Genomic DNA, 26,245 nt, shown 5'->3' with positions numbered 1-26,245 from the left:
CTTTTGTTCTCCCTCCCCCGCTGCTTTTCCTGCCACTGTACTTGCTTAAAAATTGTAACATCTCTAACTTTAACTAGCTCAGATGAAAGGCCATTGATCTGAAACATTGCCCAGAACTCTACCACCCTGCCTGCATGAAATCGGCGCAGGCAAGGTCTGACAATGGAAATCTCCGTTGACCTCGGGCTGGAATTTCTGGTCTCACCTGAGTTAGGTGTAAACTCCCTTTAACCCATTAACTCTGCTTCTCTCTCAATTACAGTAGGCTGTCTCACAACACCAGGTTAAAGTCCAACAGGTTTATTTGGTAGCACAAGTTTTCGAAGCACTGCAAGATAATTATCTTGTAAATTGAGTTTGTGTCTATATATGACCTGTTTGTAAACACAACTCCACTCACCTGATGAATGGGCATTGCTCCAAAAGCTTGTACTACGAAATAAACCTGTTGGGCTTTAACTAGGTGTTGTGAGACTTCTTACTGTGCTTACCCCAGTCCAACACTGGCATCTCTGCATCATCTCCCTCAATTGCCTGACCCACTAAGCACTTCTAGCATTTCCTCATTTTAATAGCAAATGAATTGTATTGTGATGTGAAGCTTTGATGTTTTTGATACTATTATGTCAATGAGTAAGACCATCCTTCATGATTTTTATCATTATATTTTCTTCGCATTGTGGTATTCATAGTATTTCTGACTACTTTGCAGTTTCAGAAGGACTATGATTTAGCCTTGTTGTAATTAGATATAAAGGCTTTTTAATTTAATATTTGTAATGCAAAGTGTGTCTTAAGTTCAAAATTAAACTGTATACTTAAAAGCAGCAGCTGCAAGGGTCCAAGGTGGAGTTCTGTTTTTATGATAGTCAGGTTTTGTCTTAACAAGTAGAAGGAATGTTTCTTAAACATAGCTTCTTTGAAACCCTTGTTCTAAATTGCTGTTGTCAGATTTTCATGCATTTTCTTATCTGTTCACCGACAGGTTTGAGATTGAAGTAGAGCCATTGTTTGCCAGTTTAGCCTTGTACGACTTAAAAGAGAAGAAAAAGGTAATTTCTAAGATGTATATGTATTGCTATTTACAAAGGATGTTTTTATACATTTGCCAGTGTAAATCACTTTGTGCCTGTAATCAGTTGCCTAAACTGATCTTTTTGAAATAAAACATGTTAATTGTTCTGTCTTTCCAGCAACCTCTCTCCACTGCCAATACACAACTCTATAATTTATAGAAACATAGGAGGTAGGAGCAGGAGGAGGCTATTTGGCTCTCCAGGCTTGCTCTGCCATTCATTACGATTATGGTTGATCATCCAACTCCAGTAGCCTAATCCTGCTTTCTCCCAGTAACCTTTGATTCCATTCGGCCCAAGTGCTACATCTAGTTGCCTTTTGAATACATTCAATGTTTTGGCATCAACTACTTCCTGTGCTAATGAATTCCACAAGCTCACCACTCTTTGGGTGAAGAAATATTTCCTCATCTCCATCCTAAACGGTCTACCATATATTCTCAATCTGTGACCCCTGATTCTGGACACCCCCACCATCAAGAATATCCTCCTTGCATCTACCCTGTCTAGCCCCGTTAGAAGCTGATTAAAATTCTATGCGATTTTCACCCCCCCCCCCCGCCTCACTGCGTTCCCTTGAGAGCAGGAACGTCCTTCCTCAATGTATGTATATTTGAAAGGAAATTAATCTAGTTTTTATTTATAGGGAATTGAATGTGAAGTAATGAAAAATGCAGGACCAGCAAATATTTAAAACCCATGTCAATTACCAAAACCTATTTATTAATAAGCAATGGCTATATTTGGTATTTTCATTTTTACTTTGATCTTTAAAAAAGGTCAGTAAAGGAAGTATTTGTACAAGTTTGCACTCAGATGGACTAGAAGCAACTGTAGCTCCCCTGACAGAACGGTGGATGTACATATTCGGATGTACGGACTGCAGCAATTCAGGGAGACAACTCCCCTACGTCATCTCAAGGGCAATTTGAGATGGTCACTAAATGTTGGTCTTGTCAGCAATACATCCCACAAGTGAATTTAAAAACCTATGTAACACCGTTAATGTTCTAAAACATCCTGAGGTGCTTCATAGGTGCATTATCAAACAAAGCTTGATACTGAGACACATTGGCAGACATTAGGGCAGGTGACCAAAAGCTGGGCCAAAGAGGGAGGTTTATGGAATTTCTTAAAGGTGAAAAGATAGAGAGGCAGAAAGTGTTCAGAAAGGAATTCAAAACTCAGGGGCTTGACATCTAATGGCACGGTTGCCGACAGTGGAGCAATTAAAATCAGGGATGCTCAGGAGATTACCATTGGCGGAGTGCCATTTCACAGGGTTGCAGGGCTGAAGGAGATTAAACAGTGGTGACTGGGTTAGGATACGGTTCTCAGTTTTTTTGGATGAGCTTAAGTTTATGGACAGTGGAAGATAGGAAACCAGCTAGGAGAGCATTGGCATGGTCAAGTCTCAAGGCGTGGATGAAGGGTTCAACAGCTGTTGGACTAAGGGAGGGGTGGAGTCAGGCAATGTTACTGAGGTAAAAGATGCTCTTGGTTATGGTATAGATGTGTAATTGAAATCTCATCTCAGGGTCAACATAACAAAGTTTGTGAAGTCTGGTTCAGGCTCAAACAGTTGCTAGGGAAGGGATAACCTGGGCATGAAGAATTAGTAACATATTTGTCTTTAATTTGAAAATAGTCCAGTCAAAACAGATGGTTCTGTTCTAAACATTTCTCCAAAGGTGTTTGTCTTTAACATGATCAACTTCCCGAAGTATAAACCCCCTCAGATAAAGCTAGGCTGGAGGTAGTCAAAAAATATCCAACAATTTAAAAACTGTCCTCTTCAGTTATCGCTGTGACAGATCTGCTTCTCTTAATTAACTTATTCCTCAATCACTTCTAGTGGGGAGCTATTTCTCCATTTTTCTCTTGTCCTTATTACCTAGAATTAAACCTGGAAGGCCTAAGCCAACACATATACTTCCATGCATCTGAAATAGTTCTACAGAACAAAACTATTTATTGATGCTGGCAGGTAAGACACAGCAATGTGTTGTACTGTATATAATTTGAAAATCTATAGATGATTAAAAATAGCACTCCCTTCAGGGTGAACTTGCTGTAACCGGTCAGTTAGCCACACAGTAAATACATTTTCAGAGCAGATTGAGGCTGAACTCCCAATTACTGATAGTTAGATAATTCTATGATGTGTCAGTATTGGTGATTTTGTTACGGAAAACAACTTATGCCCTTTGGGAATGAAATCTGTCACCTTTACCTTATCCAGCCTATATGTGACTCCAGATCTACAGCAGTGTGTTTGACACTTAACTGTTCATTGTTAAGGCCTAGCAAGCCGTTTGGCTCTATGGGTATATGTTTGTGATATGAACTGCAGCGGTTCATGAAGGTAGCACACGCCACATGGGCAATTGGGGATGGACAATAAATAGCTACAACACCCACATCCTGTGAACAAATAAAAAGAAGCATTCAATTGAAATGCCAGCTTAAATTACATCCTCAAGTACCAGAGTAAAGTTTGCCCTTCTGGATCAGAGTTGAGAGTTGTAATAACTGAGAAAAGTTGGCTCAGCTCTGGCATTTATTTCTGGTCGAATACCGTGCAAATACTCGCTGGCCAGGCTCGCACCTGCGCATGAGGAGTGGCATTTGGCTAAAGCAGTAGAGGACTGCTGATAACTGTGGAACCATTCCTGAGAGACTTTGGAAGCCAGAACAAAATTGGAATCAGAGAAAGTAAGAGCCAATGCCACCTTAGTTTCCTTATCAAGTCTGAGAAAATGGGAGGTAATTTTGCTGGAACATTGGAATAAGAGACAGCCATCCAGCTCCACAAACCTTTTTGCATTCAGTTACACTATGGCTATATACTATGGGCAGCACAGTGGTTAGCACTGCTGCCTCACAGCGCCAGAGACCTGGGTTTGATTCCAGCCTTGGGTAACTGTGTGTGTGGAAGTTGCACATTCTCCCCATGTCTGTATGGGTTTCCTCCAAGTTCTCAGGCTTCCTCCCACAGTGCAAAGACTGCAGATTAGGCTGATTGGCCATGCTAAATTGCCGCTTAGTATCCACAGATGTATAGGTTAGATAAATATGTAAGTTTACAGAGATGGGGAGGTTGGGGGGGGTGGAGGGTGTGGGCCTAGGTTAGGTGCTCTATTGGAGAGTTGGTGCAGACTGAATGGGCCAAATGGCCTTCTGCACTTTAGAGATTCTAATCTTGCCTGACTTGCTTCATCTTAGCTCCATAACCCCGAATAAAATAGAAGTTGGGTTGGCACTGCTACCTCACCACACCAGGGACCCGGTTCAATTCTAGCCTCGGTTCGCTGTCTGTTTGGAGTTTGGACATTCTCCTCGTGTCTGTGTGGGTTTCCTCCAGGTGTTCTGGCTTCCTCCCACATTCCAAAGATGTGTGGGTTCGGTTGATTGGCCACGCTGAATTAACCCTCGTGTCAGAGCGGTTAGCAGGATAAATATGAGGGCTTATGGGAATGGGACCTGGGTAGAATTGCAGTCGATGCACACTTGATGGGCTGAATGGCCTCCTGCACTGTAGGGATTCTATGATTTAATAGTCCACATTACGTGGAATAGTGTGGGGTATATTTGGTTTCCTACACAAAAAGCTTAATGTCATTTTTCTTTCAGATTTCAGAAAATTTTTACTGTGATTTGAACAGTGACCAAATAAAGGCCTTTCTTCGTCCACACATAAGTCAAATGGCGCCATCCAGTCTGAGTAGATCTGCCATCTTCCCCATTACTTATCCTTCTCCAGACATCTACCTGGTCATTAAGGTAACGTGCTTCATTTATTTGAGTGTCCTGTGCTTCAAAGTTCTTGATCACATTGACAGTTGGGAACAGAATCTCTTGCTGGAATTATTCACCACTCCAGCAGAGCGTGGCAGAACTTTCTTTATGGGCTCCTGTTCTCTGTCAGTTCCTTTTACTTTTGGTGAAAAGTCTAGGAAGGTGTACGTTAAATCCACCCAAATATGAGTATACATATATATTGCAATAGCATTGAGATTGTGTGCATCCCCTCTCATTTGTACTGTTAATAGCACTCAGTAGATTGCTATGACATCGGAGCAGGTCTGTGGAATTCGCTATCACAAAGTGTGGTGAATGCTGGCAAATTTAAGGAGGCGTTAGACAGATTTTTAATTGGTAATGGGGAGAAGGCAGGAAAATGGGGATGAGGAGCATATCAGCCATGATTTGAATGGCGAAGTGGACTCGATGAGCTGAATGGCCTAATTCTGCTCCTTTTATCTTATGAACTTGTGCACTATATCTTATCATAGGGAGAGATTTGAACATTAAATATCCACCTTAACCTGTGACATCAATTAATTCTACCAACATGTTGCACCATTGGACATGATCATTTTCAATACAGTGATGTATAAATTGAGTGCTATATTACTTCTCACTCTGACCAAAATGTGTTATTGTTAGAATGCAGTTGTCTAAAGTTTGATTTGAAATGTGTTGCCTAGCGTTTTTCTAAAATTTACTAAGAAACAATATGGGATTTTGCAGTTAGGAGCAAACTGGATCTGTGCTGCTGTTACAGTAACAATAAGTTTTCCAGTGCCTCAGTTAATGTAGAAGCTTGGCATTAATTAGACTTGAAGTTTAAAAGTGAAAGAAAATCATGTGAAGAGCTGATTGGCAAGGAGGGGGCTAAAGCAAAGCATGACAATATTGGGTTTGGGACAAGGATGTCAACATCAGGTTTAAACCAAAAACAGTCCATTGAGATGGAACAGCCAGGGGAAGTAGTGGAAGCAGATACGATAGTGACTTCTAAGGGAGCATCTTGACAAATACATGAATAAAATGGGAATAGAGGGAAATGGCTCCCGGAGGAGCAGGGGGTTTTAGTTCAGTCAGGCAGCATGATCGGTACAGAATTGGAAGGCCGAAGGTCCTGTTGCTGTGCTGTAATTTTCTGTGTTCTTAGAGATTAAACAGAAAATATTGCAAACAGTCCAAAAGGAATGCAATCCCTGTGGAGAGAGAAACCAAGTTTAGTGTTTTACGTTGGTGGGTTTTATCAGAATTTGTTCTTTTCAACGATCTATTGAAAATAGTCAGTACTTAATTTGAACAGTAGGTTAAAGATGTGGGTTAAAAATTTCCCGTTTCGCCCACCATGGGAATCATGGTGGATGAGACAGAAAATTTGATGGATCTTTTAAAGATCCATTGAGCTCAAATGGGAATTTCCAGTCTTGGGGTGCACGTGGCCAAAAAATCACTCCCCAGTGTCACAAGGGAGGCGTGTTTTGTTATTTAAGTGGGTACCTTCAGATTAATCCAGCTAAACAATCTCTTGTGCCCCAGTTATTCACTGATCATGTGTTTTTGCTGTTTTTAGATCGAAAAAGTCCTTCAGCAGGGAGAAATTGGAGAATGTGCTGAACCATATACTGTAATGAAAGAATCTGAGTCAACAAAGGTACCTGATATTTTCTTTTGCACTAATACTTCCTTTTGATTCTGAACAATTTTCATGGAGTTTCACAGGTTTACTGCTACCAATACCCAAATTCTTGAATGCAAATTTTAATCCTTTTTGATGCATTTGGGAAACCTTCAATGGCCAGGGTCAACACATCAAAAAATGAGAATGCAGGGGAGCTGGGAAGGGGCTTTTGCTGCTGTGCGGCATCACTTTTTTTTAACGATGTGCATGCATGTTTGTAGGGCCAGGCAGAGAAATCATGGGTTCTGGTGCTAATCCCATTTCTGACCCCCTTATTCCCCCACCCCCAACTTTATCCCTCCCCCATCATCCCAATTCTAGTATAATCTAATAAACTTCAAACAATAATGGTGAGACACACAACCTTACACCACTACTTTATACTCAGAATAAGCCCCTTTTTTACCCCAACACTCAGGCATTCAGATAAACTCTGAAATGCTACCTTTAGTTTTGAAAAAGGTAAATAAACCTGCACATCAGTATTAAAGGGGCAAACCTCACTGCATTTGCAGCTGATGTTTCCAACATTAATGTTGATGGATGGCACGTGCACTGATCCAGTCACAGGACCCCACATCTGTCTCTGATGTCCTCAGTTGCAAAAGCTGGGAGAATGAAGGGTTTTTTTAGGATCCCAATTAGTGGCAAACAGTTTTTATTAGATTCTTTAGTAATTATTCTACTCTCCTTTTTTTTTTAATTTCACCCCCCTACTGCACCGCCAATGAGCTACTCCCCACAAACCTCCCCCTACCACCAGACCTCCCCTCCCAACACAATCTCGGGGTCCTCTGCTTGGTATTTTCTATGATACTTAATGCCAGAAGTACGTGCTCTGTTACTTCTATAATGTGTTGATCCAAAATGCACGTGGGACTCCAACTGTGACCTATCCACTGTCTTGTACGAAAGGCGCCTTTGCTTTTAGATTCAACTATATTTAAAATGCAGAATCTTCCTTTTGAGGCAGTAAGGAAATTGTGTCCAATAAGTGCTTGACATTGTACTGGTGAGATTAAAGTCTGTGTTTGTGCTAAAAGAAATTTACTGAGGTAAGCCTTGCAGTTGGGCAGTATAATGGAACGTTATTGTTTCTTCTGCTTTCTTTCAATTTAAAAAAAAACATTAAGAAATGTATTTAAGAATGGTAACCTAGTGCAATCTTATTAGTACAGATAAAAATAGCTTTATCGTCAAAATTAATAATTTTTAATTTAGGCATTTGGTCCTTAACTGAGGAATTAGATGAAAAAAATCATTTGAGGATGTCTTTAAAAAAACACAACTGAACCATTTAATAGTTTCATTTGGTGAATTCAAATGCATTTTTTAGTAAATGTAAATATTTTTTGATATGAAAGATCTTTTAAATCGTGTATTATGACCTGTGAGTGTAAAATAATGATCAGAATTTGAAGAGTCTTTTCAAACCAGCACGCTGAACAGAATCGCGCAATGTCAATCTGGAGTTGTGGCCAGCTTGTGGGCAGTATCTGGTCCATTCAATTATAACTGGAACCAGCATTAATTAACTTAGTTGCATTTAAAATCCCCCAATCACTTTTATGTTGATTCTGTATGCACTGAGCTTATATTAAGTGTAAAAAAAAACTTTGCTGCGTATTCAAGCCCATTTCCTTTTGTCTAAATTCAATTACTTCCCATCTCTGTGATTTGAGCAGCCTTTTCTTTCTGAATGCTGTCGAGAGATTTGTCTTTGACCTTTTTCCCCATCCTTTTACACCAAGTCCATGACCCTAGAATTGTTGTGAATATGTGTCTGAACAGTACAAGGAACTGCTCAATATACTGACTGGGTTAACTCAGTATTTATTAAGCATTAATGTAAAACTTGCAGTAACCCTCAAGGCGCTGCTTCTATCTAACTTTTCTTTTTGGTTACTAGAGGGTATAACTGCCACAGCACCCAGGCAGTTTGTCCATCGGGGATATAGGTCTGAATCGGCTAACTAGGATCTGTTCACTTTTGTGTTCATCTGCAGATCTTTGGCCCCAAACCAAATGCCAAGCTGATCTTTATACTATCTTTGTCACATTACATCTCCACCAATTTTGATAGCACCTGCTTGATCTCATTTACTCTACTTTCTCAGGAGACTAAGGAAATTTAGCATGTCAGCTACATCTCTCACCAACTTTTACAGATGCACCATTAGAAAGCATTCTTTCTGGTTGTATCACAGCTTGGTATGGCCCCTGCTCTGCCCAAGATTGCAAGAAACTACAAAGGGTCATGAATGTAGCCCAATTTATCATCAAACCAGCCTCCCATCCATTGACTCTGTCTACACTTCCCACTGCCTCGGCAAAGCAGCCAGCATAATTAAGGACTCTCACACCCCAGACATACTCTCTTCCACCTTCTTACATCTGGAAAAAGGTACAAAAGTCTGAGTCATGTACCAACCAACTCAAGAACAACTTCTTCCCTGCTGCTGTCAGGCCTTTGAATGGACTTGCCTTGCATTCAATTGCTCTTTCTCTACACCCTGAGCTATGACTGCACTCTCTCGTTTCCTTCTCTATGAATGATATGCTTTATCTGTATAGCGTGCAAGAAACAATACTTTTTATTGTATGCTAATACATGTGACAATAATAAATCAAATCATTTGAGACTTAATGACTTTAGCACTCCGCCATGGAGGTCTGATCAACATGGATCAATACAATTTGCTGCCATGTAGGACCAACTCAACCAATAGTTGTTAACCCATTGTCTCCCTTCACTGCCAATTACTAATCCCTCTGCCATCCTAAGTCCTCCCACAGCCTTCTGCATCCTGCCTTTCAGTTTGCCATGTCTTCAAACCAGGTATCAATAACAAACTTTTTATCATTCATCTTGGTACATACAGTCCACATTTTTATATAAATTGAAATATGCAGACAGTCCTGGAACAGGTTCCCAGGAATAGCATTATCCACATCCTGCTAACCCCAAAAAATATCTGTTTATATCCTTATTCTCTCACTTTTGTCCCTCAGCCATCCTTGTATCTAATGTAGATGGATCCCCTTTAATAGCATACACCTTAATCAAATTTGCCTTCAAATGTTGTGGATGTTGGATTAGTTGGAGCTTTCAGGATTGAAATCAATAGGTTTTTGCTATGTGTATCAGTGCCTATGGATCAGTGGTGTTAAGATACAAGTTAGCCAAGATCCAAGAAAGAAAGACTTGCAGTTTATAAATGCCTTTGACTTCAGGACACGTAAAGTGAGAACAAAGAACAGTACAGCACAGGAACAGGCCCTTTGGCCCACCAATGTGCTGAACATGACCCCTTTCTAAACTAAAATCCTCTTGCCTCCACGTGGTATATATCCCTCTATTCCCTACCTATTCATGTATCTGTCGAGATGCCTCATAAATACTGCTATTGTATCTGCATCTGGCAACACATTCCAGTCACTTACCATCCTCTGTGTAAAAAAAAACTTGCCCCTCATATCTCCATTAAACTTCCCCCTTTTACCTTAAACCTATGTTCCCTAATAACTGACATTTCTACCCTGGAGGAAAGACTCCGTCTATCCATGCCTTTCATAGCTTTGTAAACTTCTATCAGGTCACCTCTCCGCCTTCAACATTCAGGTGACCACGAACTGTCCAATCTCTCCTCCATAGCTAATAACCTCCAGGCCAGACAACATCCTGGTAAACCTTTTCTGAGCCTTCTCCAAAGCTGGTAGTGTGGCCGTCAGAACTGTATGCAATATTCCAAATGTGGCTGAATTAAAGTTCTATCCAGCTGCATCTTGACTTAGCAATTTATATACCCAAGTACTTTAAACAAATTAAGTACTTTTTAAGTGAAGTCACCAATGTCATAGGAAATTGAATACTGGAACAAGCTTGAAAAGAGGTGATTGGGCCTGTCCATTTCTTACGTTCCTGTGCTCTTTGTAAGTTTTTAATTTTTGTTTCTCCCAGAATAAAGATAAAATTGAGAAGCTTAAATCTCAAGCAGAGTCGTTTTGTCAGCGACTTGGGAAATACCGTATGCCATTTGCCTGGGCTAACATAAACATCATGAATGTGGTCTCCACAGCATCAGACAGAGATTCAATGGAGGTTGAGAACGTTAATGGTAATATAGTAAACAAATTCTCACCGCGGTTGAATTTAACCAATTTCTTGTGTTGTAAACAATATTAAAGTACTTTTATTTTTCTGTTATACCCTAACAAGGTAAAGGAAACAGTGGAGACAAGAAAGTTTTCACACATCAGAGACGACTTTCTGAAAGGTCAGCTCTTCTGGAGGATCAATATAATCTGTCCAATTTCAAAACAGCCACAATTACCGTCAATAACTTCTTTCGACAGGTATTTTTCAGTCTTGTCTAGTAGAATGGTGTTTTTCACTTCATGCAGGGTTACAGCTAAAAACAGCAATTTTGAAGGTTTTTTCTGAGCTACACATCATGGCACCTCACATTATATGGGGGTGATTCAGTGCAGTGAGCCAGGAAACTTCAGCAGAGGCTTTTTCACAAGCTTCCTGCTGGGTGCCCAGACCGCCGCACATCTCCGTGGCAACGCTTTTGAGTGTCATCAGCTAATTTCAATATTTTAATCCCAATTTGCACTTGATTTAGCAGGCCTGGGACTGCGCTGGGCCTGCTGGCACCCCCTCCCCTGCCCCACAACAGTCAGGAGCGATTCATTCCAGCGGGGTTTACTACTGCTCCCCACTAACAGGGAACAGGTGGCCTGACCCTGCTGGAGGGAATAGAGGTCATTGAGGCTGGCCCACTGGCACTGCCCAAGGGGCAAACTAGTAATGCCCAAGGGGTACTGGCACCACTCACTGGGCATCAGGCAGTGACAAGGGGGCAAGGCCAGAGGGAGTTGGGCTTATTGGGAACTGGGGCCTATAGGAACAGGCCTGATCGGTGGGGGTGCGGGGTCCCACTGCCCCTCTGCCCAGGGAGATGATTGGGGCTGGTCATCCAAGTTGGCTAGGGTGTGGGGAGGTTGGGGCTGCTGGCCAGGGATGGGGATTGGGACTGCCTTTGGCAGGTATCCAGGGGTTGGGGGGTGGGCGCGCGCACACACACACACACACACACACACACACACACACACACACACACACACACACACACTCTGATCAGGAGTGGAGGGGGATTGGCAAGGACAGTAATGGGGGTTTGCAGCGCTGTCTAGTGATCGGGAGGCCACCAGTGCGGGACCAGTGCCCATGTGCTGATCTCAGCATTGATAGGTTGACGTATGCGCATTGGCTCACTCAGTGCTGTGCTGTCTAGAGCGGGAACAAGCCCTCTGATTTTCAGAATAAATCACGCTAAGGCACTCTGCTGTGCTCAGTGTCGGAGATTCAATCTGAAAATCATGTTAAAAATCCAGTGGGAGTTGCTCCTGTTTTCACGTGAATGGGGGACTTAGAATTTTTTTGGGAGAATCCTGGCCTGTATGTAAAAGTGAAATCCATCGTTTTCATACATATCAGGTTCTGGTTTGGTTTCGAATTTATCCTCCAGTGAGGCTTTATTGCTTTACTGTAGCCTCCAGCCCCAGAAAACATAGCCAAGACAAGCCAACAAGAGTAAAAGTTAGCACGAAGTAGATTTCCAGGAATTGGACTGCCCACTAGGTGTCTCTCTTTGCCTTGATATCTTGTGAACCCTTTAATAACAAGCCTGGAAAATGAGTGCAAACGCTATTAAGTAGTTGCTTTTAGTTACTGGACTTATTCAGTGGTTCCAAAAGATTCCACTTCAGCCTTTGAAAGTGGTTGAACATAACAAAGAATTTGTTTTAAGTTTGAAATCTGAAGCATATTTACTTGATGTACTTTACAAATACGTCATTACAAATAAGACATGTAACATAGTTACTTACTTATGGTAGACGCCTTTTCACTTAGTTACTCTGAACTACGCTGACCTTGTGTAAATAGTCTAGTGGTTCTTTTCCTCCGCCTGGAAAAGAGTTGCCTTGAATTTGACTAGTCAAATTTAACAAAGATCTGTTAGTCATATACAAATGGAGCCAATGACATTATGAATTAATTCTCTTCAGCTGATGCAACAAACAAAATCGTATTGTTAATGAAGTGCAAGAAGATGTTGATTTTGCAAACAGTTAAAATCTTATGGAAGCTATTTATACTGTTTGTGTTCTGCCAATCTTATGATATGGTGGGGGACTGAGGAATAACAGTGGAAATTCTCATGTATTATGACTGGATTCAAAGAGACATCCACCTAATCAAAACTGGACACATATACAACATAGACTCCCTACAGTGCAAAAGGAGGCCATTCAGTCCATCAAGCCTGCACTGACAGCAATCCCACCCAGGCCCAATCCCTGTAACCCCAAGTATTTACCTTACTAGTCTCCCTGACACTAAGGGACAATTTAGCATGGCAAATCAACCTAATTCGCACATCTTTGGAGTGTGGGAGCAAACCAGATCACCCAGAGGAAACCTACAGGGAGAACGTGCAAGCTCTACACAGACAGTGACCCAAGACCAGAATTGAATCCGGGCCCCTGACGTTGTGAGGCAGCAGTGTTGACCATTGTGCTACAGTATCGACCTGATCATGTGAATATTTGGTCACATTTCCATTTCTTGCTTTTCCTGAAAGCATTAACGTTTTCAGTTACAGTTTCACATTCACTAGGAAATCTTTGGTCATTATGTCACAAGAATTTCTTGAATTCATGTCCATCCCCCAATATTTTGCAATGTCGCATTACACGCAAGATTAAGCAATAGCATGTAGAGAGGCAGGAACAAAATGTGATGACAATCATGAAATAGGCATACGTGTAAAATTGAAAACACCAGAAACATAGAGGAAATACTTTCAAAGTTATACCCTCAATCTAATATATTTGAAAAAAGAAGTCATCAGTTCTTTCTCTGAATCCCCTTCAGAGTGGGAAAGATGAAACAAGTACAAGAAATGTGTGTTTGACAACATTTAAACCAAGTTAGGTTAAATACTTTCATTACATAAACACTTTTTGGAATTAAAATCTTTTAACCTTTTTTCATTCCACCATTCAACCATCCTCCAATGGACCCAGAAATGTTGAGCTTTCTTTGTACTTTTTACAGGAAGGTGATAGGCTAAGTGACGAAGATTTGCTCAAGTTTTTAGCTGAACTAAAAAGATCGTCTGCCTCCCTAAGAAGATTGCGGCCAATATCAGGTATCAGTTCTACTTCATTCAAACTGTAAACTACATCAAGCCTGGTTCAAAGTTGATGTTTTAAATAAATTAAAGAGGAATCACCCATTGGACTTATTTCAATGCATTTCCTGAATATCCAAATTTAATTTAATCCAGTTATTTTACAATTGTCTACGCATGTCTCAGCAAAGGAAACAGGGGGCCAGATACTTGTTTTTGAAACAGGAATTGGGAATAGGAAATATGGTTTTTGCCTCTGTCATATTTTCATCTGAAGGAGGGGGGGCACAGACTTGAGACTGGTCCACTGGAGACAGACCCACTGCCTCCTGAAGTAGGCCCAAGGCAACAACAGAGCCGGGCAAATGCTGACATAGATTAGAAAGCCTGTTTCTGTCAGCTGGGACATTATCTCAGTTCTGATCCCTCATCTCAGCCAACTCGCCATGCTCTCTCCATGCACTCCATATCCCCTCCTCATGCTCCTCCCAAACCCCCCTGCATCCCCCATAACTACTCCAGCAGTATCCATCAGGTCCAGAACAAATGAGCCCCATAATATGAAAAAAGGCATCCAACATAACCTTTTGGAGAAAAAGATCAAACATAGCCAGTTAAGGTCCGATTGAAGAAACCTCTAATCAAATATTTAAGTCTTGTCCAAGTAAACATAGGCATTGAAAAACCACTTCAAAGAGAGATAAATTACTTGCAATAAAGCAAAGCTAGCAGTGCCCTTCATAATCATGTAAACAACTCCCTACCAGGTTGAGTCCATTGTTAGATATGTCAACATTCATAATAAGGCTATTTGGCAAAACAGATGTCTGACCATCTTTTCAGCTTGCTTTTGTTGCCTCGTTAGGGATGACTGGCTGAATTCCAAGAATGGCTGATGGTCTCAGCCCTTTGAAGATTGCTTACATTTTCTGCAAAGGGGAGCTGCTGGCTTTGACAGTTTTATGAGATTGTAATAACATTGTCTTCCATTGCAGTGATTTTTAAAAATTTGTTAATTATATTAAAGTTTGCTTCAATGGAACTTTCACTGGCTGTGTTTGATTGACAGTTTGAGAATATAATGGGGTAATTACTATAATGCTTGTTGTGTTTTTCATTTAACAAGCATTTCAAAGGCTTGCCTGTGTTATTGTAGGGCTTATTGGTTCTGCAACTAATGTATACTACTGGAGTGGTTCAATTGCTCAATGTGAAAATGAAACCACAGGGCCCTACATACTTTAATATCTTGTATTATATACTGTAGAATACAAAAGAGAACTTTAGCCACTGTACTGCATCTGAACCTTTAAACAGTGCTGGTCAATTTAATGCTCTCTTACATTTTAAAAACAGACCCCCATGAGCAATCACTGCATTAGCCTTAACCATGTTTTCATACAAAACCCTTAAACAGAAATTTAAATGCTTAGAAATTATCAAAAGGTTCTCAACTCTAGATTAGGGTTTCACTCTAGTTTATGACATTGCTAAAGAACCATGAACCTTTCTCCTGCAAATGCTGGCTGTCATTTTGACTCCATCTAGACTGTGGGGGCTCTGAAATGCCCACTCACTCAATAGAGCCAACAAGGTTGGGAATGCTGCATGTGGTCTCATTACCAACATCCTTATCATGTACTAGCAAAAAGCTGCCAGGACCAGGACTGTGGTGAGATTCCCAGAAATTGGGCTTGCCTGCCATTTTTTAAAGCCCTTTAAATTCCATTCCAACATGAAAACCCAGACCAAGATGACAGCTCTGTGCAAATGGATAAAATCTCTCATTGCACGTGATTAAGTCTATTCTGCTGCTGTACTGAAAATTTGGCAAACACTTACCAGTTTGTGGTTTGGAATCACAACAGTAAAGGTAAATACCTTTTATTAATTTAGTTTGTGTCTTCACCGCTGTTGAGGTTTCCTGCTGGCAACACAGACTTGTAGACTTACCCCTTCAGTTTTAACTCCAATTACATTGTGGAGAGAGAGATATCTTGTCTGCTTGATAGCTGGACTTAGTGTGGAGCCTCATAGAATTATAGAATCCTACAATGCAGAAAGAAACCATTCAACCCATCAAGCCTGAATCAACAATTCCACCCAGGCCCTATCCACGTAACCCTACACATTGATCTTGCTTGTCTCCCTGGCATTAAGGGGCAATTAGGCAGTTGAGCATGATCAACAGTCCAAAGATGTGTGGGTTAAGTTGATTGGAGAAAACTGGAGCACCCAGAGGAAACCCATGCAGACACGAGGAGAATGTGCAAACCCCACAAAGACAGTCACCCAAGGCTGGGCCTCTGGCATTATGAGGCAGCAGTGCTGATCACTGTGCCACCATGCTTCTCATCATGAATGGCTACATGTTGAGCTCTTAAGTATCTACTGTAAAGAGAGATAGGCTCTGGTCAATCATGCAGAGACTAGTGGGCAGAGGTTGCAGCCTGTTGGTATGTTCCCAGTTGCCCAAGTGGGCTGTAATGTAAATATACAGATTTATGATGCTATTGGTGATATATCCACCCAATTCCCAAGCTGCCAGTTCTGCCATCCAATGTATGAAAGCATGAACAGCAAAGGTAACAACTGCTTGGACTTGTGTAACACTTTGAGGTGTGAGGAGATTAAGTTAGTGAGCCAGGACAAGAGATTTGGGAAGTGACCAGTCAAATAAATAAGATTTGAGGAGTTCTTCGTTGTTAAAGCAAAAATGAAAGCTAGAAATGCTAGAATATTTAAGGAGGGAATTTCAATCAGTAGGACCTATTGGCTGATGGAAGTAACATGCAGTTGAGTGTAAATGAAACAAAGAAATGTAAAATGATATAACCTTAGGAGGAACTGAGAATCGGAGTGGAAGGTGTGTTTAAGGGCAGAAGCTAATAGATTTTGTGATGGAGAAAATGAGCCCCAAAGATGACTCCAATTAACAGGATGCCAAGACTGAAACAGTGGCCAAGGAGGGATATGGAGTCAATAGCAAGGTGGCAGAATTTGCACTGCTTTCTAGAACAATAGCATAGCTCTTCCCCATGTGAGTCAGGAAAAAAAATGTGACTCAGCCAAGACTAGGGCAGCACAGTGGTTAGCATTGCTGCCTAACGGCGCCAGGGACCCGGGTTTGATTCCCGGCTTGGGTGACTGTCTTTGTGGAATCTGCACGTTCTCCCTGTGTCTGCATGGGTTTCCTCCAGGTGCTCCGGTTTCCTCCCACAATCCAAAAGACGTGCTAGTTAGGTGCAATGGCCATGTTAAATTTTCCCTCAGTATATCTGAACAGGTGCCAGAGTTTGGCAACTAGGGGATTTTCACAGTAACTTCATCGCAGTGTTAATGTAGCCTACTTGTGACAGTAATAAATAAACTTTGAAGGATGTCATAAAGTTCAAATATGCTAGGATGAAACCATTCAAGTGCAGTTTCATGAAGTTGAAACCTGGAGAAGAAGCATTGGAAGAAGATTATCTGCTCCATTGTATTGAAGTTTGCAGAGCGGCCAAGGAAGATGAGAAGAAATAGTGCACCATGGTCATAGATGATGTTTGTAATTTTGGTTTGGGCAATTTTAGCACTACCCAGATTGCCGGGTTCCTAACAGTGGGCTTTGGGAAAGATGACCTTGGAGCTGAAAGCACATTCATGAGGATAGAGAATAAAACGGTGACTGACATTCTGATTTTTGTGCTATGAGTACGTGACTTCCATCCGATGCATCTTCACAACATTGTGACTGAAATCAGATATTCAGTGGAGTCAAGTAAACAAATAGGACTGTCAGTGACACAAGCTGAAGTTCCTGATCACTATATTGTATAATGCATGTCCTTTCTCCTCTGTGTAGACCAAAACTACGCACACTGCTCCAGGTGTGGCTTCACCTAAGTCCAGTACAAATGTAATCGGCCTTCCTTGTTCTTGTATTCCAATATTTTGCTTGCTGGACCTACATGCTAACTTTGTGTTCCTTGTATGAAAACTGTCTGAACTCTGCCTGAATGTCAACATTTAAAAGTTAAATGTCTTTTTAAAAAATGTTCTTTATTATTCTTACTTACAAAATACATACTTTAACCCCACGCTTCACCACCCCTAGAACCATAGAACCACCTGTCACCTTGTTGTCCACTCATCTAACCTGTCAACATCTCTTTGCAACCTCATTGCGTTCTACTCGCACTTTACATTTCCACCTAGCTATGTACTGAAAACATTGACTTTGACAAAGAGATCAAGAGTAATGAGGTAGATTGTTAATAATTGAGGTCCCAGCACTGATCCTTGTTGCTCTTCAATACTTAAAAGCCTGCCAACTTGAAGTTTATCCTTGCACCCTACCAGTTTCAGCCAGCCATTCAGGTGGATGCAGCAAAGTGAGACTGGTACTCCCACAAAAATCAAAACACAGTTTCTGATTGCCATTTTCCAACATCCACAATAGTTCACTCACTATCTATCATATTCCAGCATCTCCTTTTATGGAGGCTTTAGAGCATACTGGAGTATGCAGACCCCTATGGATCCATAGTGATTTTCCAGGAGGCTGAGGAAATAACGTGGAAGTGTTTGTTGAGCGTAGGTCAGCCTTACAAGTGAGCAATAGTGGCATCTGCTCAGGGTCCCATGGTCAGGACTAAATAAATATCTAAAATCTGTGCAAATACTTGTTTTCCTAGAAGCATTAAAATCATTTTTTTGTAGTACTTTCAGATGAGTATTCTGTAGTATTATCATTTAGATGGTGTGGGGACTTTGTCCAAAACTATTAATCTATTTGAAAAGGTGCTCTTCAACCAAATCTACTTGAGATCTATGCTATAGGGCACCCTTGACAAAGCAAATACTCTGAATTCAGATCAGGAAAGCGTGTGACGTGAATCGCCAGCATCCATTAAATAACTTGATTAAAACTATTATAAAATGGTATAGCCATGTTAATGGAAGTCATCATTACTGAATTTATCATTGTTTGGCTCACAGGTTGAGAGTTCTTCAATCTGTAGCCATTCATGCTTGAAGTATTAGCTTGGCTCAATCTGTTACGGTATCACCTATTGAAGGCCGTGGGATCAAATCCCAGTATAGTTCTGTGGGCTGAAGTTCCAGTGCAGCACTGATGGAGTGATGCAATATTTAAAATGCTACCTTTCAAATGGCCTAATAAACACAGGATCTGTTGGCTTGTTCAATACATATTGAAGACCCAGTTGTCACTTATCAAAGAAGAACCCAGAGTTCTCCCACAGCTGTGGCCAACATTTCTTCCTTAACCAACACTAAGAGTGAAATTTATTTGTCTTCTGCCTGAAGGGATGTCCTTGGCTCATTCTAGCTGATGCTTCACCCAGGGCCACATTCCTGGCAGTTTCTGTTTGCTAGTGTTACTTTGCCATTCCTTCACTCTCTGGGGCAAGTCCCAAACCTGCATCAGCCAGGACTGGAATCAAACCCTGCTGTTGGTGTTCTTCTGAACTGCACATAGCCATCTAGAGCCAACCGAGCTAAACGGGCCCCAAGATTGAGATAACTGATCGCTAATCACATTCCTATCATAGGAACATAGGAATTAGGAGTCCAAGTAGGCAATTCAGTCTTTTGAGCAGTTCCGTCATTCTATATAATCATGGCTGATCTCCATCTCATCCTAAATCCACTTCCCTACCTTTTCCCCGTAGCCCTTTATCCCGTTTTTGATCAAATATTTATCTCTTTCTTGAATCCCTTGATTGATTCTGCATCCACTGCACTCTGGGACAGTGTGTTCCACTGATTAACTTCTCCTTATCTCTGTCTTGAACCTCCCCCCTCTTACTCTACAACTACGACCTCTTGTCCTAGACTGTTCTCGAAGGGGAACATTTGCTTAACATTTACTTTATCAATTCCATTGAATATTTTATATACCTCAATCGAATCCCTCCTCATTCTTCTGTGCCCCAGCAAGTACAACCCAAGCTACTCAATCACTCCTCATACAACAGTCCCTTCAAACCTGGAATCAATCTATTTGAACCTCTTCTGAACTGCCTCCAGTGCCACTACATTCTTCCTCAAAGAAGGTGACCAGAATCTGAACATAATACTCTGAGTGTGATCTCACCAATGCCTTGTACAATTGTAACAATACTTCTGTACTTTTATACTCCAGATCCTTTGCAATAAATGCCAAGATGCCATTTGCCTTCCTTATAACATTCTACACCTGCATACCCACTTTCTAAGACTCATGCACGAGGACACTCCCTCTGCACAATGATCACACGGAATTGTGTATCTTGAAACTTACAGAATTAAGATACTTGCAGAAAAGGGTAGAAGTAGTCCCAGAGTGAAAGTACTAAACTGGGGGAAGGTTAACTACGACAACATTATGCAGGAACTAGGGAATATAGATTGGGGTCGGCTGTTTGAGAGTAAATTCACATTCAATATGTGGGAGTTTTTTAAAAGTCAGTTGTTAACAATTCAGGACCAGTAAATTCCTGTAAAAAATGAAGTACAAAGATGGCAAGTTTTGGGAACCCTGGATGACAAGAGACATTGTGAGCTTAGTTAAAATGAAGAAGGAGGCATACATAAATTTCAGGAAATTGAGAACGGATAAGACTCTTGGGGAATACGAAGATAGCAGGAAAAAGCTTAAACAGGGAATTGGGAGGGCAAAAATGGGTCATGAAATATCCTTGGCAGGCAAGATTAAGGAGAATCCCAAGGCTTTTTATGTGTATATAAGAAGGAAAAGGGTAGCTAAGGAAAAGGTAGTTCTGCTCAAGACCAGTGGAAGGAATTTGTGTGTGGAGCCAGATGAGATGGGTGAAATCCTTAACAAGTACTTTGCATTAGTATCCACAAAGGAGAAGGATGTGGTGGATTGTGAGTGTAAAAAGGAGGATATTGACATTCTGGGACATGTTGAGATAAAAAGGGAGGAGGTATTAGAGATTTTGAAAAGCATTAAGATGGATAAGTCCCCAGGGCTAGATGGCATCTACCCCAGAATACTGAGAGAGGTGAGGGAAGAAATTGCTGAGGCCTTGGCCAAAATCTTTATATCTTCTTTAGCCACAGGTGAGATGCCAGAGGATTGGAGAGTAATTAACATTGTTCCTGTGTTTGAGGAGGGCAGAAGAGACAATCTGGGAAATTACAGGCCTGTAAGCCTTACATCAGCAGTGGGGAAATTATTGCAGAAGATACTTAGGGACAGAATGTACTCACAGCTGGAAGAGAATAAGCTTATAAACGACAGGCAGCATGGCCTTGTGAAGGGGAGGTTGTGTCTCACAAACCTGATGGAGTTCTTTGAGGAAGTGACATGAAAAATTGATCAGCGCAGGGCTGATGTTGTATACGTGGACTTCAGTAAAGCCTTCAATAAGGTTCCTCATGGCAGGTTGATGCAGAAAGTGATGTCATATGGGATCCATGGTGAGCTGGTAAAATGGATACAAAACTGGCTGGGCATAGAAAGCAGAGAGTACAGTGGAAGGGTACTTTTCTAACTGGAGGTCTGTGACAAGCAGTGTTCCACAAGGATTAGTGCTGGTGTGTTTGTAATATATATAAATGATTTGGAGGAAGATGTAGGCAGTCTGATTAGTAAATTTGCAGATGATATAGAAATTGGGGGAGTAGCCATTAGTGAGGAGGATTGTCAGAGGATACAGCAGGATATAAATCAGTTGGAGACCTGGGCCAAAATATGGCAGATGGAATTTTTATGTGAGGCCTACTGCAGAAGGAAAGTACACAGTAAATGGTAGAGTCCTTAGCAATATTAATGTACAGAGGAATCTAGGCGTGCAGATCAACAGCTCCCTGAAGGCGGCAACTCAGGTGGGCAAGGTGGTCAAGAAGGCATATGGCTTGCTGGCATTCATCGGTCGGGGCATTGAGTTTAGGAATTGGAAAAATACGTTGCAGCTGTATAAGACTTTAGGCTGTATTTGTGTATAGTTCTGATTGCCACACTATTGGAAGAATGTTGATGCATTTGAAAGGGTGCAGAAGAGATTTACCAGGATGTTGCCTGGTTTGGAGGATATGGACTATGAAGAAAGCTTGAACAAACTTGGATTGTTTTCATTGGAGTGTCAGAGGATGAGGGGACCCTAATAGAGGTTTAGGTTTACAAGATTATGACAGGCTTGGATAGAGTGGATAGTCAGAGTATTTTTCCCAGGGTTGAAGGGTCAATTACTCAGGCATAGGTTGTGAGTGAGAGGAGGAAACTTTAAAAGAGATATAAGGAGCATGTTTTCCACAGGGAGTGGTGAATGCCCGGAATGTACTGCTGGAGGTGGTGATGGAAGAAAATTCTATAGCAACGTTCAAGGGGCATCTACATGAATAGGCAGGGAATAGAGGCATACGGACCAAGTAGAGACGAGAAAATATTAGATTAGAGAGGTATCTGTGTCGGCACAGACTCGGTGGGCCAAAGGCCTCTTCTTTGTTCTTTGTTCAGATGCCCTTTGAATCTATTTCCCATTTAAATAGTAATTTGCCCTTTTTATTTTTCCAGCCAAAATAGATAACCTCTCATTTATCCATAAGCTCTTGCTTGTAACAAAATGGCAGCAGCATTTATCTCCATACCAGCAATCATTTAAGTGAGGTACATTGAGGCATTTTTAAAAGGTGTGTAAAGGTGCTGCAAGATCTTTCTAATTCATGTTTGTTGATATGTTTCAGGAGTGATAAAACTCGAAATTTCACCAGCTGCAGAGAATCCCGCACTCTGCGTTACCCCTGAACTTCTACCAGTGAAACCATATCCCGAAAACCGTAGTCGACCAATCAAAGAAATTCTAGAGTTCCCCTCTCGAGAAGTCTATGTTCCTCATACATCTTACAGGTGAGTGACCTGCATGCCCGTGTCAAATGCATATCTGCTGAGCTGTTACATAAAGCTGGCAATTTTAAAATTATTTCTAAAATGTCCTTGTATTTTCTGTCATTCTTTGTTTTACTAATTGTACTTTCTCAGGGTGAAGGTCATTGGAAAGCTTTATTACAGTAACAGTTCAACTGATACTAAACCATTAATGGCATTACCCTAGGGCAGTGTTGCCCAAGAACTTTTAATAATAGATTACGAGCTTAGCGAGATCTCACAAGAATTCAAGAATGGTTCAGTATGAATGTCTGAAAAGCCTTGACTCCAGGAGAATTATTTTTGCTCTCCTTTTTTAAATTCCCATTCTAGTCAATATATGCAGATAAAAGTTTTGACCTGAAGAGGAAGCATTTGTTTTCATTTTGCCATTGGACTTTAGGATTAATGTTTAACATTGTTGTAGCAGTTTACTCCACAACACAAACAAAGAACGCTAAAAAGGTTGAACAAAAGAAAGTAATTCAAATAATTATAATCCACCTTTTGTCGTTGAATGAGTCCAGCAACAAGGATATAGACCTCCTACCCTTGTTCAAGCAGATTGATAAAATATAAGCAAAGATACGATATTGAAATATAAATAATGCCTTGCATGCATTAATATATTTAATTTTGAACATGTTTATTGATTTGTTCGCTATATAGTGCACATGTTACACTTCATTTAAATAAGTTAACACTTGTATTTGTTTCAAGAGCTTTACCAGTGAGTCTCTGCATCCAATTTTAACTGTGTAAATGGCGTTTTGAGTGGATTAAAATCTCATTGCTGTGTCCATCAACATTATAATTATAAGAAAACCTGCTTTTTGGTGTGATGCTGCATGTCACAGAGTCATAGAGAATTACAGCATGGAAACAGGCCCTTCAGCCCAACTTGTCCATGTCGCCCTTTTTTTTTAAAACTCCTAAACTAATCCCAATTGCCTGCATTTGGCACATATCCCTCTATTCCCATCGTACCCATGTGTCTATCTAAATGCTTTTTAAAAGATAAAATTGTACCCACCTCCACTACTGTTCCAGACACTCACCACCCTCTGGGTGAAAAAATTGCCCCTCTGGACACTTTTGTACACTCCCATCTCACCTTAAACCCATGCTCTCTAGTTTTAGACTCCCCTACCTTTGGGAAAAGATATTGACTATGTACTATTATTTTATAAACCTCTATATAAGGTCACCCCTCAGCCTCCTACGCTCCAGAGAAAAAAGTCCTAGTCTATTCAGCCTCTCGTTATAACTGAATCCATCAAGTCCCAATAGCATCCTAGTAAATCTTTTCTGCACTCTTTCTAGTTTAATAATATCCTTCCTATAATGGAGTGACCAGAATTGCACACACAGTATTCCAAGTGTGGCCTTACCAATGTCTTGTACAACTTCAACAAAACAGCCCAACTCCTGTATTCAATGTTGTTGGATCGTCCTTTTATAACAGTTTCAGAACCATAGCAGGATAATAAAGGAGTCAGCTGTTAGATCTTTAGAAAGAGACAGTGCTGTTTGCTGTACAGAGTTACAACACTTTTGTACGTTTTAAATCAGGTAACACAATTACATCCCTTTTTGAGCTGTATCATTCTGTGAAGCTTTAATCTCAACATAGAGCTTTCTCAAAATTTCAGATGAAACATATCGGTGTTACACATCAGAGGTTTTTGTCACATAAGAACATAAGAAATAGGAGCAGGAGTAGGCCATATAGCCCTTCGAGCCTGCCCCGCCATTCAATAAGATCATGGCTGATCTGTCGTGGCTCAGTTCCACATTCCTGCCCTCTCCCCATAGCCCTTAATCCCCTCTCTTATCAAAAACCCATCAACCCGCGTCTTAAAAATATTTAGCAAGGTAGCCTCCACCACTTCAACGGGCAGAGAATTCCAGAGATTCACCACCCTCTGAGTGAAGAAGTTCCTCCTCAACTCTGTTCTAAACCGCCCCCGCCTTTATCTTGAGGCTGTGCCCCTTAGTCCTACTATCCTTTCTGAGCGGGAAGAGTCTCTCCACCTCTATCCTATCCTTCCCATTCATCATCTTATATGTCTCAATGAGATCTCCCCTCATTCTTCTAAACTCTAATGAGTACAGGCCTAGTTTATTCAGCCTCTCCTCATAGCTCAACCCCCTCAACTCCGGCATCAGCCTAGTAAACCTCCTCTGCACTCCCTCCAAGGCCAAAATATCCTTGCGTCTCCTAAAATGACTGCCCTCAAAAAGGCTACTGAAGCAAGGCAAACAAATCAGTCAATAATAAGTGTTACTATCTATTATAGACTCAGATGTTTATTATTAGAAATGTGTGTATATGTATCTTCATTAGCCAATCACAGCCCCATCACCATCCTGTGTGAGATTGGATATCTTTGTGATCAAATGCAGAACCTTCTTGGTCCATGTAGTTCAGTTCTGCACTCGCACTGTTGCCATCAGGAGACTCCTACTTTTTAAAAATTGCCCACAAAATGATTTCTGTCAAATAGGCACTTTGAACATTAGAATAACTTTGGGGGGTTGATTTGAAGTTACGAAACTGGCAGTGATGGCTTCGAAATGAGGCCAGGAGACTTACCAGCCCATTGAGACCAATGATCTGCCCTCAGAGAGACTTCTCACTGAACGAGTGAAACACGTGCCAATGGAGTTTCAATTGGTATTGTAGGACAGAATTCACTGCAGCGTGTGCCATGCATTCTGGATGTTAATGGATGCAGGGATGTTCTTTCCTCTGGCTGGAGGGGGAGGGAAGAGGGGGCTTCAAGAACGAGGAGTCGCTGTCTTAGGATAGGAGTAGGCCATCTGGGACTAAAATGAGGAGCAATGAGTTCACTTGAGAGTGGTGAACTGGTGTAATTCTCTACCACAGAAGATTTCTAGACTCTAAAGAGGTATGAGGAAAACATGGGAGTATGATGCTGAGATAGAGGGTCAGCTATAATCATATTGAATGGTAGAGCAGGTTGGAATGAATTATCCCTGCTCCTATTTTCTATATCAGTTTTATTGGCAATTAAAGGTGAAGAGATCCCAGAAAGATAAGTTTTAAATTATTTTTGTAGGACAAATAGGAATTGGACTCCATGTTCCTGGTTCCACAAAAGCAATCTGGACCACTGTCCAGGGCGGACTATCCCCACAATCTCAATGCTTCTCCTGGACTGATGGTTTTTGGGCTGGCTGGCTTGAATCTAACAAGCCAGATCAACCCATTTTGTCACGTGCAACTTGCCATTGTTATTTAATTGAAGCATTAAAATGACTTCAGTCTCTTTATCCCCAGAATGGGGCCACCTGCTGCCCCAAAATTCTGATGTGTCTTTGTAATTCAGTTATGGGAAATGTTTTCTCCTCTGCATCAGGAACTTAAGTGGCAACGTTGGCTTTGCAATACACTGGATGCTGTTTGTACAATCGTTAAAATGTTTCAATGGTAATAAATACAGATGAGGGACACAAATGATGTGAAACTCTAGCTTTCCGGCTCTAATGACAAATCATCGTGTGAAATTGGTTTTGCTGATAGCTGTAATAAAATAAATCTCTTGGAATGTAAACTTTGGTACAGCTGCTTGAACTCATCATT

The 26,245-nt window shown here is 41.1% G+C and overlaps 1 protein-coding gene across 4 annotated transcripts in view; it reads left to right on the top strand.

Annotated features, from left to right (window-relative positions):
- The window catches only part of dock8 (dedicator of cytokinesis 8), a 233,198-nt gene that overhangs the window by 81,364 nt on the left and 125,589 nt on the right, over nt 1-26,245 (top strand). For all 4 annotated transcript variants that reach the window (XM_080188724.1, XM_080188722.1, XM_080188723.1 and 1 more), the window contains exons 8-14: nt 986-1,052; nt 4,710-4,859; nt 6,451-6,531; nt 10,520-10,676; nt 10,778-10,914; nt 13,685-13,778; nt 22,458-22,620. In XM_080188724.1, coding sequence (XP_080044850.1) covers nt 986-1,052; nt 4,710-4,859; nt 6,451-6,531; nt 10,520-10,676; nt 10,778-10,914; nt 13,685-13,778; nt 22,458-22,620 — 849 coding nt within the window. The remainder of the gene's footprint in view (nt 1-985; nt 1,053-4,709; nt 4,860-6,450; nt 6,532-10,519; nt 10,677-10,777; nt 10,915-13,684; nt 13,779-22,457; nt 22,621-26,245) is intronic.

This window comes from Carcharhinus amblyrhynchos, chromosome 5 (genome assembly GCF_965287045.1).
Source record: "Carcharhinus amblyrhynchos chromosome 5, sCarAmb.v2.hapA, whole genome shotgun sequence".
NCBI classification, from domain to species: domain Eukaryota; kingdom Metazoa; phylum Chordata; class Chondrichthyes; order Carcharhiniformes; family Carcharhinidae; genus Carcharhinus; species Carcharhinus amblyrhynchos.
This window is presented reverse-complemented; position numbering and strand designations above follow the sequence as displayed.